The following is a 14,988-nucleotide window of genomic DNA, read 5'->3' as shown; positions in this document are numbered from 1 at the left end:
TGTATCACAATTCCAGTAGGTCAGAAGTTTACATACACTAAGTTGACTGTGCCTTTAAACAGCTTGGGAAATTCCAGAAAATGATGCCAAAGCTTTAGAAGCTTCTGATAGGCTAATTGACATAATTTGAGTCAATTGGAGGTGTACCTGTGGATGTATTTCAAGGCCTACCTTCAAACTCAGTGCCTCTTTGCTTGACATCATGGGAAAATCAAAAGAAGTCAGCCAAGACCTCAGACAAAAAATTGTAGACCTCCACAAGTCTGGTTCATCCTTGGGAGCAATTCCCAAACACTTGAAGGTACCACGGTCATCTGTACAAACAATAGTATGCAAGTATAAACACCATGGGACCACGCAGCCGTCATACCGCTCAGGAAGGAGACGCATTCTGTCTCCTAGAGATGAACGTACTTTGGTGCGAAAAGTGCAAATCATTCCCAGAGCAACAGCAAAGGACCTTGTGAAGATGCTGGAGGAAACAGGTACAAAAGTATCTATCCACAGTAAAACGAGTCCTATATCGACATACCTTGAAAGGCCGCTCAGCAAGGAAGAAGCCACTGCTCTGAAACCGCCATAAAAAAGCCAGACTACGATTTGCAACTGCACATGGGGACAAAGATCGTGCTTTTTGGAGAAATGTCTTCTGATCTGATGAAACAAAAATAAAACTGTTTGGTCATAATGACCATCGTTATGTTTGGAGGAAAAAGGGGGAGGCTTGCAAGCTGAAGAACACCATCCTAACCGTGAAGCACGGAGGTGGCAACATGTTGTGGGCCTGCTTTGCTGCAGGAGGGACTGGTGCACTCAACTAAATAGATGGCACCATGAGGAAGGAAAATGATGTGGATATATTGAAGCAACATCTCAAGATATCAGTCAGGAAGTTAAAGCTTGGTCGCAAATGGGTCTTCCAAATTGACAATGACCCCAAGCATACTTCCAAAGTTGTGGCAAAATGGCTTAAGGACAACAAAGTCAAGGTATTGGAGTGGCCATCACAAAGCCCTGACCTCAACCCTATAGAAAATTTGTGGGCAGAACTGAAAAAGCGTGTGCGAGCAAGGAGGTGTCACACTCTTCGTCGTCTGAAGATGGAGAGAAATCATCGTCGAAGAAAGTGGACCAATACGCAGCGGGGTTATGTGTACTCATCTTCTTTTTATTATGGATGAGAAGGTAAACCGAAAACAAAACACGACGACTAACAGGCTTGTAAGGCACAAAGCTATACACAGCAATTAATCTCCCACAACTCACAAACCCAAACATATACCTACACTGCTCAAAAAAATAAAGGGAACACTTAAACAACACATCCTAGATCTGAATGAAAGAAATAATCTTATTAAATACTTTTTTCTTTACATTGTTGAATGTGCTGACAACAAAATCACACAAAAATAATCAATGGAAATCTAATTTATCAACCCATGGAGGTCTGGATTTGGAGTCACACTCAAAATTAAAGTGGAAAACCACACTACAGGCTGATCCAACTTTGATGTAATGTCCATAAAACAAGTCAAAATGAGGCTCAGTAGTGTGTGTGGCCTCCACGTGCCTATATGACCTCCCTACAACGCCTGGGCATGCTCCTGATGAGGTGGTGGACGGTCTCCTGAGGGATCTCCTCCCAGACCTGTACTAAAGCATCCGCCAACTCCTGGACAGTCTGTGGTGCAACGTGGCGTTGGTGGATGGAGCGAGACATGATGTCCCAGATGTGCTCAATTGGATTCAGGTCTGGGGAACGGGCGGGCCAGTCCATAGCATCAATGCCTTCCTCTTGCAGGAACTGCTGACACACTCCAGCCACATGAGGTCTAGCATTGTCTTGCATTAGGAGGAACCCAGCGCCAACCGCACCAGCATATGGTCTCACAAGGGGTCTGAGGATCTCATCTCGGTACCTAATGGCAGTCAGGCTACCTCTGGTGAGCACATGGAGGGCTGTGCGGCCCCCCAAAGAAATGCCACCCCACACCATGACTGACCCACCGCCAAACCGGTCATGCTGGAGGATGTTGCAGGCAGCAGAACGTTCTCCACGGCGTCTCCAGACTCTGTCACGTCTGTCACGTGCTCAGTGTGAACCTGCTTTCATCTGTGAAGAGCACAGGGCGCCAGTGGCGAATTTGCCAATATTGGTGTTCTCTGGCAAATGCCAAACGTCCTGCACGGTGTTGGGCTGTAAGCACAACCCCCACCTGTGGACGTCGGGCCCTCATACCACCCTCATGGAGTCTGTTTCTGACCGTTTGAGCAGACACATGCACATTTGTGGCCTGCTGGAGGTCATTTTGCAGGGCTCTGGCAGTGCTCCTCCTGCTCCTCCTTGCACAAAGGCGGAGGTAGCGGTCCTGCTGATGGGTTGTTGCCCTCCTACGGCCTCCTCCACGTCTCCTGATGTACTGGCCTGTCTCCTGGTAGCGTCTCCATGCTCTGGACACTACGCTGACAGACACAGCAAACCTTCTTGCCACAGCTCGCATTGATGTGCCATCCTGGATGAGCTGCACTACCTGAGCCACTTGTGTGGGTTGTAGACTCCGTCTCATGCTACCACTAGAGTGAAAGCACCGCCAGCATTCAAAAGTGACCAAAACATCAGCCAGGAAGCATAGGAACTGAGAAGTGGTCTGTGGTCTCCACCTGCAGAACCACTCCTTTATTGGGGGTGTCTTGCTTATTGCCTATAATTTCCACCTGTTGTCTATTCCATTTGCACAACAGCATGTGAAATGTATTGTCAATCAGTGTTGCTTCCTAAGTGGACAGTTTGATTTCACAGAAGTGTGATTGACTTGGAGTTACATTGTGTTGTTTAAGTGTTCCCTTTATTTTTTTGAGCAGTATATATATAGGACTCTCAATCAGCGGCAACCAGAAACACCTGCCTCCAATTGAGAGTCCAACACCCAAACCTAAACATAGAAAACTAAACTAGACAGAACGTAGAAATACAAACCTAGAACATACCCAAAACCCAGAACTAACAAATCAAACACCCTAATACACAACCAACCACCCCGAACCACATAAAACAAATACACTCTGCCACGTCCTGACCAAACTACAATTACAAATAATCCCTAATACTGGTCAGGACGTGACCGGAGGCCTACAAACCTGACTCAGTTACACCAGCTCTGTCAGGAGGAATGGGCCAAAATTCACCCGACTTATTGTGGGAAGCTTGTGGAAGGCTACCCGAAATGTTTGACCCAAGTTAAACAATTTAAAGGCAATGCTACCAAATACTAATTGAGTGTATGTGAACTTCTGACCCACTGGGAATGTGATGAAAGAATTAAAAGCTGAAATAAATAATTCTCTCTACTATTATTCTGACATTTCACATTCTTAAAATAAAGTGGTGATCCTAACTGACCTAAAACAGGGAATTTTTACTTGGATTAAATGTCAGGAATTGTGAAAAACTGAGTTTAAATGTATTTGGCTAAGGTGTATGTAAACTTCTGACTTGTAGATACGCTACACATACTGAGACAGCTGTTTCATTCGCTCTGATGTTTTCTCCAGTGAGATACACTTCCTTCAATTCCCAAGAGGCTGAATGTATGAAACACAGAGAAACAAAAGATACAAAATAATGTATGTATTCTTTTTTTACATTTTTTTTGGGGGGGGGGGGGCATTTTTTAGGGAAGCCTGGCATCTATGAATACACGCCACTAATCTACACTTAACAAAAATATAAATGCAAGGTTTTACTGAGTTACAGTTCATAAGGGAATTCAGTCAATTGAAATAAATAAATTAGGCCTTCATCTATGGATTTCACATGACTGGGAATACAGATATGCATCAGTTGGTCACTGATGCCTTAAAAAAAAAGGTAGGGGCGTGGACCAGAAAACCAGTCAGTATCTGGTGTGACCTCATGCAGCACGACATATCCTGATCATTTGATTAGGCTGTTGATTGTGGCCTGTGGAATATTGTCCCCACCCTCTACAGTGGCTGTGTGAAGTTGGTCGTACACGTCAAACCAGAGCATCCCAAACATGCTCAACGAATGAAATGTCTGGTGAGTATGCAGGCAATGGAAGAAGTGAGACATTTTCAGGTTCCAGGAATTGTGTACAGATCCTTGTGAAATGGTATTGTGCATCATCATGCTGAAATATGAGGTGATGGTGGTGGATGAATGGCACAACAATGGGCCTCAGGATCTTGTCACGGTAACTCCGTGCATTCAAATTCCCATCGATAAAATGCAATTGTGTTCACTGTCCGCAGCTTATGCCTGCCCATATCATAACCTCACCATGGGGCACTCCTCTGTTCACTACGTTGACATCAGTAAACCGCTCGCCCACACAACGCCATCTGCACGGTTCAGTTGAAATCGAGATTCATCCGTGAAGAGCACACTTCTTCAGCGTGCCTGTGGTCATCGAAGGTGAGCGTTTACCCACTGAAGTCGGTTACGTCCCTGGTGAAGACAACGAGCACAGAGAGACTGTTTCTGACAGTTTGTGGAGAAATTCTTCAGTTGTGCAAACCCACAGTTTCTTCAGCTGTTCGGGTGGCTGGTCTCAGACGATCCTGCAGGTGAAGAAGCCGGATGTGGAGGTCCTGGGCTGGCGTTGTTGCATGTAGTCTGCGGTCATGAGTCCGGTTGGATGTACTGCCAAATTCTCTAAAACAATGTAGGAGGCGGCTTATGGTAGAGAAATGAACACTCAATTCTCTGGCAAATGCTCTGGTGGACTTTCCTGCAGTCAGCATGCTATTTGGACACTCCCTCAAAACTTGAGACATCTGTGGCATTGTGTTATGTGACAAAAATGCACATTTTAATGGCCTTTTATTGTCCCCAGCACAAGTTGCACTTGGGTAAAGATCATGCTGTTTAATCAGCTTCTTGATATGCCACACCTGTCAGGTGGATAGATTGTCTTGTCCAAGGAAAATGCTCACCCACCCTGATGTAAACACATTTGTGCACCAAATGAAATAAGCTTTTTGTGAGTATGGATGGAACATTTCTGGGATCTTTTGTTTCACCTCATGAAACATGGGACCAACGCTTCACATTTGGCATTTATATTTTTATTCAATGTATTATTTGTACCTGAGGTATTCACTGAGAAAATAGAATTAAAGGGCAAAAATGACTTTTATTGTCAATAAATACAAGTGCACATTCACCCAGAAAAAAAACAAGTGTACAAAAGTAAACCATATCCCCCTTTTTTTTTTTTTTACGTGTAATTGTAAAGTAACACAAATATCCCTCATTACAAAATGGGAGCGATCCAATGATCGAAGTGAATAGGAAATGCTACTTAAAACCTCTTCAATGGGCTGTAATACTTCCCTTAAAACAGGGGTTCCCAATTACTGTCCCAATGTAGAGCTATGCAGGTTATCAATAAACAGATGCACTATGTGATCATGTATATAGAACATATATATTGGGGTACATGATATGGACTGAAATTGGGATGGCCCTTAATTAACCTGGGGCACAACACTCAGAATGTAGACTGAAGTGTAAAGTAAAGAACAACAGGCCTGGTTCACAATCTCGTGATAGAGAATAATCAACATTATAGTTTAATCTGCAACCTTGACAGTTGTGCCCCACTGAATATGGCCCATGATTTCAAAAAATATATATTTAATGAATAATTTCTGAAGGCCATCTCTTCCTCTAAGATCCCTGTATCTCTCAACAGGCACAGGACATTGTTCCTCTCACCCTTTCGACAAAACGTGCTGCACCAAAATACCTACATCAAGATACTTTCCTGTCATTTCCCCTCCATTATAATCTGATAGGACAGAAAACAGTCTTCGTCTATGAAAAGGCCCCCTACATCATATTTCTTTCACCTCTGCAGTTTTGTAAAATCAGTGATGGAGAAATGGGATAAAGAAGCAGGAGCCTCTTTCATAGATACCATTTGATCCAGCAAATGAGAAGACGTGAGGAACAGGTTTGTACATGTAAGTCATTGAAGAGGCTGTGACTGAGGCTGTCTGACCACAGATATCATGACAGGGAAAGCTGCTTCACAGCTGTTACTCTTCAAACAATCATAAAGTGATGGTTTTTACAATGGATTAAACATGTCACAGATAAAATGTTACAAACACAAAATGTCAACTTGACCCATATCCAGGCCAACTAGCATGGCAAACCCAAATAACAATGAGTTCAGTGACATCTAAGAGAGCTCTAAAATGTTTTACTGAACATAACTACAAAAGGTAACTTTAGAAATACAAAGTATCTCGTATTCAGAAAATCGGACCAAAACAAGAAACAAAGGCAAATTTCATCTGGCCAGCCCCACATCAAGAACTACCAAACTCCAGAAGTCTTTCGCATAGGCACCTATTTTGCGCATAGGCGCCTGAGCAATGGGGAAAATGGAGCAGCTACAACCCCACTTTCAAAATAGAGGTGCAAACATCAGTTTTAACCCCCACTTTTTACCAGAAAATGATCATCCATTGGATAATTGTAAATGATTAGTAATGTTTGTATTAAAATGTATATGTCCATTTGAGAAATAATCAGTAGGCCAAATATTACATGCTTACATCTGTGAAATATTTTTCCTCCCCAAGCTGTTTACAGGCATTTAACACCATTCTGCATTTTTGTCATCTATTTTCCCCAACTTCAAATCAATTAAATCACTTTGTTAAATTTTTTTCCATTAAGTTACAAAAGTAACAGTTCTGGCTGAGCCCCATATGGGAGCGCACAATGGCCGCTTCACGGTTATAATGTAGCCAAGTGGTGTCTGTATGCGACTATGTTCTAAATGAAAAAGCACAGGGTATTTGGATCTCCATAAAACAGCTCTGCTTGCGGACCCGGCTCCACGAGGGGGCAGTTAAAACGTGTGCCACTTCAGTTTTATGTCTCTATACAAAAACAGCAAAAAAATTATAATTATCGAGTGACAGGTTGGCGCAAAATCGATATGCGCACCTCAGAGTGTGTGTGTATGTGTAGGGGGGCTATGGAAAGCTACTGGGCGGTTAGGTATGACTCCTTTGGGTTTCCATAAAAAGCGGGGGAAAAATGCTGCTCATCTGTGGTAGGCTACGTGAATAATGTGATACGCCTCTGCCTGTAATAGGCTCATTTGATTTGTAAGGGCAGATCAGGTTCAGTTAAAGCCCCACCACTACAGAGTTTAGTTAGCTTCTTAGCTAGCTGTAAAAGGTGTTAGTGTTATTAGCCTATTTTGCTCTAACCAGCTAATCTGCCACGATGGATATCAGAAACGAAACCGCCGCCAAGCCCAGCAGCGATGACGCTGCCGAGCTCCAGCTAGCTCAGCGTGAAGAGCCTACTCACTCTTCCACAAGCGCCACTAGGATAATGTCTCCACAGACCCCTCCACCTGTTCCTGATGATCTTGGAACAAAGAAGCCAGCCCAGGTTAGCAAAGAATTCTACCCTAGCTGCAGGTTTTCTGGGCCGTATTCCAAGGCGGGTATTCTAACTGGAAGCATGCTATTGATAGAATCAAAGGATTCGCTAGGAATTCATGAACCATTTGAAATGCACTGCACTGTGGAAAGAAAACGTTTTAAGTGCTATGGGAACTGAGGTGTCAACACTTGTTAATGATAGGCAACTGGCACGAACTCCTTTTCCACTTTGACAAATGTGTTAAGTCAGCACAGACGAAGCATGCTACACATAAGGAAAGCTCAACTAATCCAACTGGCATTTGTGTGGGATCTTACAAGATGATTTCAGGGAGAATGGAATGATTGATTACTCAGGAAGTTCCACAGAGCATCAAGGAGGCTGCAACTCTTCTGAAAAGGTAAGAAACAATCTAGCTGGTTGGTTTTATCAAAATCTTGGTAGTATAGCCAGTGACATCCTTTTCAGCAACAACCTAGAGTATGAATGGCAAATTTATATTCTTTGCCAAACGGGCTTGCTTAGTGTGTAGGGAGTTGTACATGGTGCTGATAGAGCACTCAATGGTCTCGGCCTTTGAACTTTTACGTTTATTGTGGTATAGCGCGATATAAGCAGAATTCATTATAATTCTAATGGAAGAACCCAAATGATAGCTACATATCGATACGTTTCACCAGTCAAATAGAACATAGGCTTTCTTGGCAGCCTATTGGTTTTCATATTTTTAAAATGGAACTGTAATGGTAACGTATTTATGGTAGGCCGGCATTGCTTAATTGATTACAGGGGGAGGAACAGGGTTGGAGAGCCCTGCTGTAGACTGTGGTTATTTGCATTCTCCTTTTGTTTACTGTTAATGTAACTAGCCTAGATTCTGTTATGCCTTTATCAATCTGATATTGTTTATAGCCCTATAGTAGGCCTAACTCGGTTTTGTTCTGTTCACATTCGCTGTTGTCGTTCTTCTAAGTCAAACTGCTATTCAGTATTTTTGTTTGCATGAACAACTAGTCTACTACTTTCAGCATTTAGTTTGCATTATTTTGGTAAGACAGCTGTGTGTACGCCTGCATTCACATTAGGCAATTCACCTATTATAAAAAGCCTATATTGTAGCCTATATTCATTACCAAAATGGCCTTGTGTAGGGCGCTGTCCATTGTGCTGATACAGCACAGTGGAGCTGGGCTACAGATTTCACGTTAATCTGTCACATCAAAAAGCACTCACTGGTCTGAGTTTCTGCATTAGAACTTTGTTTATTACGTTATAGCGTGATAAGAATTCAATATAATTCCAATGCAAGAACCCTTAAAAATTGTGCCCCCTTCACCGATTTCAACTGCACCCCTTAATCACTTAAAGCCTGTCCTGGCGCCGGGTCTGTGTGCTTGGTTTGGTAAGTAATTTTGACCAAATAAGCCATTTCTACCCTTTTTTTAATCAAATATGTATGCTGCTGAGACAAGTAAATTGTTTTAATGTTTATGGTGACAGCGCTTCAAACGGTGCCCAAAAAAGTCAAGCCCCCCCTGTTCCAAGCATTTGCACCCCCACTTTCAGACAAAGTCAGACGCCCATGATTGTGCATGCATATAATGCAATCCAGCACAAACACTAAAGGAATGATATTTCATTGACTCTGAAATGCTTATTTCTTTACAGTAGAAATAAATATGGTAAAAGTGGTACAGATGCATTGAAAATCCCAACATAAGAGCAGGCGTTTGGATTGAAAAAGGCCACGTTCGTGTTTGTCTCTGTGTGTGGGTGTTCAGTCAATCTTCTTGCTGCGCAGTCTGGCGGTGTCCAGCAAGTACCTGCAGGTGGGGCCGGTGTGGTGGGAGAGGAGGGTCAGGGCCTTCCCATGGATCAGGGTCAACAGTGTCTGGTGACCCGCAGCCCAAACCCGGTACCAAGGCCCATAAAATGGATCTGACACTGCTGGACACAGCATGTTGTTCAGGTTGACCTCGGTCATCTGGGAAGAGGGAGAGAAAAGTGAGAGACTATGTAGAAGGAGAAACACTGAAGCCACAGGAGGTTGGGGAGGACGGGCTCGTGGTAATGAATGGAGTGGAATTAGTAGAATGGTATCAAATACCTAAAAACGCATGCTTTCCAGGTGTATAATACCATTCCATTTGCTCCGTTCCGGCCATTATTATGAGCCGTTCTCCCTTCAGCAGACCTACTGTGACGGTGGCCTTGCTTGGTGTTTGTTTCATTCATGCCATCAGTCAGGTAGTGTGGGAGAAGAGCAGTCCGCTGTGTCATGCTGGTGTGACCTGTACATTACTGTCTGACTCCTATATCTGTGTCATGTGTCTTGTTACTGGCCTCTCCTTTAAGAGCGAGTGAAGAGGAGTTGCACCAAGTGTCCAGTAGAGGGCTCCCTCCATCAATCTTACCAGGCCCAGGCCCTGCAGGAACAGGAAGTGATAAAGGAACAGGATGCCAGTGGAGAGGATAGCCCACCACATGTCCCCCAGGGGCTCTGGCTTGTACACACCTGGGAGGGGGAGGGGGGATGAATAGTAAATGTATGAATATTATTCAAAACAGAACTGAAAATACAGTTATGGATTACTTCCATTTTATGGCAGAGTAATCACTATGGGTATTCTCAAGTTCCCTTGAAAATTAAAGAATGCAGCTGGCAGTGGATTTCTTTGCTCCCGAGACCCACTATTGCATGCCTTTTCACTATGGGTGTGCCGATCTGTCATACTCATATTCGTAATTACTTGTGATCGGAAAATCCGGAAGTGCACATTAAAATACCGGTAATGCCTATACCTTAAGTGTGCATTACTGCGCTATATCACCCAGCGTACATCATTGTTTCTTCAGTCATTGTAAAAAAAAAAAAGAGAAATGCACATGATTTACTTACTTGGTCCTATTCAATTATGAACGGAATAGGCTAATAAATTGCCTAATGCATGGCCAGTTACCACTGACTGCATTTATTCCAGACAGATTCAGATGAAGGTAGGCAAATTTTTTGCCCCATATATTGTTTCACTTTTGTGAGAAGCAAAACTTCTCCCAACACTTTTACAATCAAAATAAACAATTACATTTGTGATATTATTTTCGAATGATTTGTTGCGTGGCAAACATGCCTGGGCGAGAAAAAGTAGCAAGCAAGCATGGGCTTGGATCACAACAAAATGAGAGACTTATACGGACAGAAAGTAGGCCTACTAAACAAGGCAAAGTAGACAGACAAAAACAACTTATGGCCTCAGCAAAGTGTGAGAGCAAAATTGCAAGATTATGCTATAACACTGTAATTGCATCAAATGGTTGTTTTATGCAACAGAATAAGGGGTTGTTAGAACACTCATCTGTGTGTGTTCTACTGAGGGTGGGCCTCTGAGATGAAACACTGACAGGAGATTTACCATGTCTTTGGGTGATACCGCATTCCATAGCATGAGTTAATGTTTCTGTACTGGGGTACCATGGGGAGATGGCTCCACTATGGAGTTGGGGGGACAGACCCTGGTCTCCACACAATGAGGACAGTATTTACAGCAGATACGGTTTGCTGTGAATTATTAGCAACCTTGTGACCCATTCCATACAGCTGTTGTTTGTCATGAACATCCAGGAGGATGGACTTTGCTATAAAATGCTGTCTCTCAAATCCGCTGGTTGAGTTCTCAGTGATCACCTCCAGGGGTGATTACCGACCAGCTCCATTACTGCACTAAATGAAATAATAAAGTTTGATTGTTTTGAAGAAATCTAAAAGTCTCTCCTTTTGATTACAATATTTCCACCACAAAAGTCAACAGGAAATGAATTGATTTAACAATGACTAGCTACGGATTCTGATTTATACACGGAGAAAGGGAGACTTGTACCCTGAGACGAGTGAGTGACACAGAGCCGCGTGTGTCTGTCTGGGAAAATGAGAGCGGCTTGTTCTAATCTAAACGTTGCAGCAGGTTCAACCGATACCCCGCCCATTTTATTTACAGACAAAAACTACCCGATCGTTGTTTAGAGCGCCCAGCGCTTCACACTATTTGAGTGAAAGAAAAATGCATGCTGTCAGCTGAAAATTAATTTTTCCAGATGATGGATAATTAGAAAATACTTGTCATAATCGTATTCGAAAAATTCTCCATATCCGTTTCGATACTCGTTTTCTCCGAGTACTCAGCACAGCCCTACTTTTCACTATGTTAAAAAACAGTGCTGAGTAGATAGTGTGTGCATGTACTAAGAACGTTTGTATTTTTAATAATATTTGTATTGAGTTTTATTGAATATCATGTGAAAATGTGTACTGACAATGCAATTGTTGTTTGTCCAATGCGGTTGCTTAAACATAAGAAAACAGCACTGAGTAGGTATGAATGGCAGCGTCTAGTTTGTTGTTCGGTTTCACAATAATAATCAAATGCGGCCTTTGCTTTAATGAGGCCCTTCCCACCCAGACCTCCCTTTTTGTTAATATATTACAATGATTCCCTACACGAGTCAGTGAATGTTTTCTCACAAACTAAAATTGAACAAACAGTGTAGAATTTTAGCAGCCAGGAAATGAGAGTGATTTCTACATTGGCCGCTTGACCAGATTTCCACTAGATAACAGCCACGAAGTCAAAACAGCTTTCCCACTTTGACAACAGGTGCCAGCCCCGCGGGAGATATCAATAAGCGAATATCACAACACTGGCCAGACAATCACAACACTGGCGGGTAAATAATACTGTGAAACACTATCATTACACTATTACTGCAGTATTCAGACCCCTTGACTGTTTCCACATTTCGTTATGTTATAGCCTTATTCTAAAATGGAATAAATAAATAAATATCCTCAGCAATCTACACACAATACCCCATAAAGCCAAAACGAAAAACAGTTTTTTAGAAATGGTTGCAAATTTATTACAAATAAAATACAGAAATACCTTATTAACATAAGTATTCAGACCCTTTACTATGAGACTCGAAAGTGAGCTCAGGTGCATCCTGTTTCCATTGATCATCCTTGATGTTTCTACAACTTGGAGTCCACCTGTGGTAAATTCAAATGATTGGACATGATTTCGAAAAAGCCACACCTGTCTATACAACACCCCTGTCTATATAAAAAGGTCTCACAGTTGACAGTGCATGTCAGAGCATAAACCAAGCCATGAGGTCGGAATTGTCCGTAGAGCTCCGAGACAGGATCCTGTCGAGGCACAGAACTGGGGAAGGGTACCAAAACATTTCTGCAGCATTGAAGGTCCCCAAGAACACAGTGGCCTCCATTCTTAAATGGAAGAAGTTTGGAACCACCAAGACTCTTCCTAGAGCTGGCCGCCCGGCCAAACTGAGCAATCAGGGGAGAAGGGCCTTGGTCAGGGAGGTGACCAAGAACCCGATGGTCACTCTGACAGAGTTCTAGAGTTTCTCTGTGGAGATGGGAGAACCTTCCAGAAGGACAACCATCTCTGCAGCACTCCCCTAATCATGCATTAATGATAGTAGCAGGACAGATGCCACTCCTCAGTAAAAGGCACATGACAGCCCGCTTGGAGTTTGCCAAACGGCACCTAAATACTCTCAGACCATGAGAAACTAGGTTCTCTGGTCTGATGAAACCAATATTGAACTCTTTGGCCTGAATGCCAAGCATCACGTCTGGAGGAAACCTGGCAACATCCATACGGTGAAGCATGGTGTGGAGATGTTTTTCAGCGGCAGGGACTGGGAGACAAGTCAGGATCAAGGCAAAGATGAACGGAGCAAAATACAGAGAGATCCTTGATGAAAACCTGCTCCAGAGAGCTCATGACCTCAGACTGGGGCGAAAGGTTCACCTTCCAACAGGACAACGACCCTAATGCCACAGCCAAGACAACGCAGGAGTGGCTCTGAAAGTCCTTGAATGGCCCAGCCAGAGCCCGAACTTGAACCAGATCGAACATCTCTGGAGAGACCTGGAAATAGCTGTACAGTGATGCTCCCCATCTAACCTGACAGAGCTTGAGGATCTGCAGAGAAGAATGGGAGAAACTCCCCAAATACAGGTGTGCCAAGCTTGTAGCAGTATTATTAAAGAGGGGTAAAGATAAAGGTTTTGTTCGGGTGCCAAGCAGGTATTAACCAAGCCGAAAGGAAAAGAGTAGAATAGAGAGGATACCACTACCAGACCCACACACATCAGCAGAACAGACTGCCTAGAGTGTAGCCTGTTTGCCAGATAGCCAGTGGAGAGAAGAGAGAAGACACACCATATAAACCCACGTCACAGCACAGGGGTAACCCCACCAATAATACCTCATATTAATAATAATAATAATAATAATAATAATAATAATGGCAGAGAAATTGAACCGCAACTTAATAGAAACCATTTACAAGAAAGAACCCAGTCATCAGAGGATTTGCACTAATCTCTATTACCCCCCAGTGGAGGAGTGCAGAGGGTATGAATGTGGGGGTGTTCATAGACAAAACAAAGGCCTTAAAATGTCCAAAATCTTCTCGGCCACATGTCATTAGAAATCACACCACCTCAATACAGTTCAAATAACAACACACACACTTGCAAGCAACCTCCCTTTTAACTAAAATGTCAACCCAAATTCTTCTGGCAGGGCAATAAGAGTCCAGCGATAATGAACATCAACGGGAAGCGCATAAGAATAGAAAGTGTGCTGCAGTGTAAAGCACTGGAACGATAGACGGAAGAGAAAGAGATCTTAATGCAACTGCAAGCCTGAAGTCAACAGCTGTCTGCCCATCTGATGGTTTATTTGTTTGTATGTCAAAACTTCGCAACAATGTTGCTACTAATTCATGCAATTCATAACCGGTGTGGTCCCAAATGAAAACAACCACGACCTAGAGCAGTCACACCGATGACTGAGTTAAACACTTTACAAACTAAACAACATTCATGCAGCATTGCACACAATCAAACTGCCGCGCCAACCAAGAGCTACCTCCCAGAGAGCCGGAAGAACGGTCTTTATTTCCTCCTTCCTTACCGCTGATGCGCTCTTAAAGTGGCAGCGCACGGTGAAGGCTCCGTCCAGGATTTCGCCACAAGCTTGTAGCGTCATACCCAAGAAGACTCGATGCTGTAATCACTGCCAAAGGAGCTTCAACAAAGTACTGAGTAAAGGGTCTGAATACGTATGTAAATGTAATAGCAAAAATGTCTAAAAACCTGTTTTTGCTTTGTCATTATGGGGTATTGTGTGGAGATTGACGAAGAAAATAACAATGTAATACATTTTAGAATAAGGCTGTAATGTAACAAAAATGTGGAAAAAGTTAACGGGTCTGAATACTTTCGAATGGCACTGTATTACGGACATTTTCTGAAATTACAATGCAGAAAAATCCTGTGTAGCACCTTTAAGTCATACTGTTAACGCTACAGTGCAGGTATGGACTTGGTTTTTGGTTAGTTTTTTAGCTTGCCAGTGACGCTGCTATGTCAGGGATATGAATGATTCCTTATGTTCACAGATATGTTGTGTGTAATACATCAGACTGTTTGAATTTGTTAGGAGCCAGGGTATGTGTGT

The 14,988-nt window shown here is 43.0% G+C and overlaps 1 protein-coding gene across 4 annotated transcripts in view; it reads right to left on the bottom strand.

The window, feature by feature from the left end:
• Positions 1-5,072: 5,072 nt before the first annotated feature.
• Positions 5,073-14,988, bottom strand: part of LOC106563513 (transmembrane protein 164) — a 48,017-nt gene continuing 38,101 nt past the window's right edge. For 3 of the 4 annotated variants that reach the window (XM_045690028.1, XM_014129166.2, XM_014129168.2), the window contains 2 exons: positions 9,850-9,950; positions 5,073-9,419 (listed from right to left, as the gene is read on the bottom strand). In XM_045690028.1, the coding sequence (XP_045545984.1) occupies positions 9,213-9,419; positions 9,850-9,950 (308 nt within the window). In that variant the 3' untranslated portion in view covers positions 5,073-9,212. Of the gene's footprint in view, positions 9,420-9,633; positions 9,951-14,988 lie in introns of all 4 variants that reach the window. The other variant, XR_006757678.1, reaches the window with a different exon arrangement.

This window comes from Salmo salar, chromosome ssa11 (assembly GCF_905237065.1).
Source record: "Salmo salar chromosome ssa11, Ssal_v3.1, whole genome shotgun sequence".
NCBI lineage: Eukaryota > Metazoa > Chordata > Actinopteri > Salmoniformes > Salmonidae > Salmo > Salmo salar.
The sequence above is the reverse complement of the archived record's forward strand: the minus strand, read 5'-3'. Positions and strand labels throughout refer to the sequence as shown.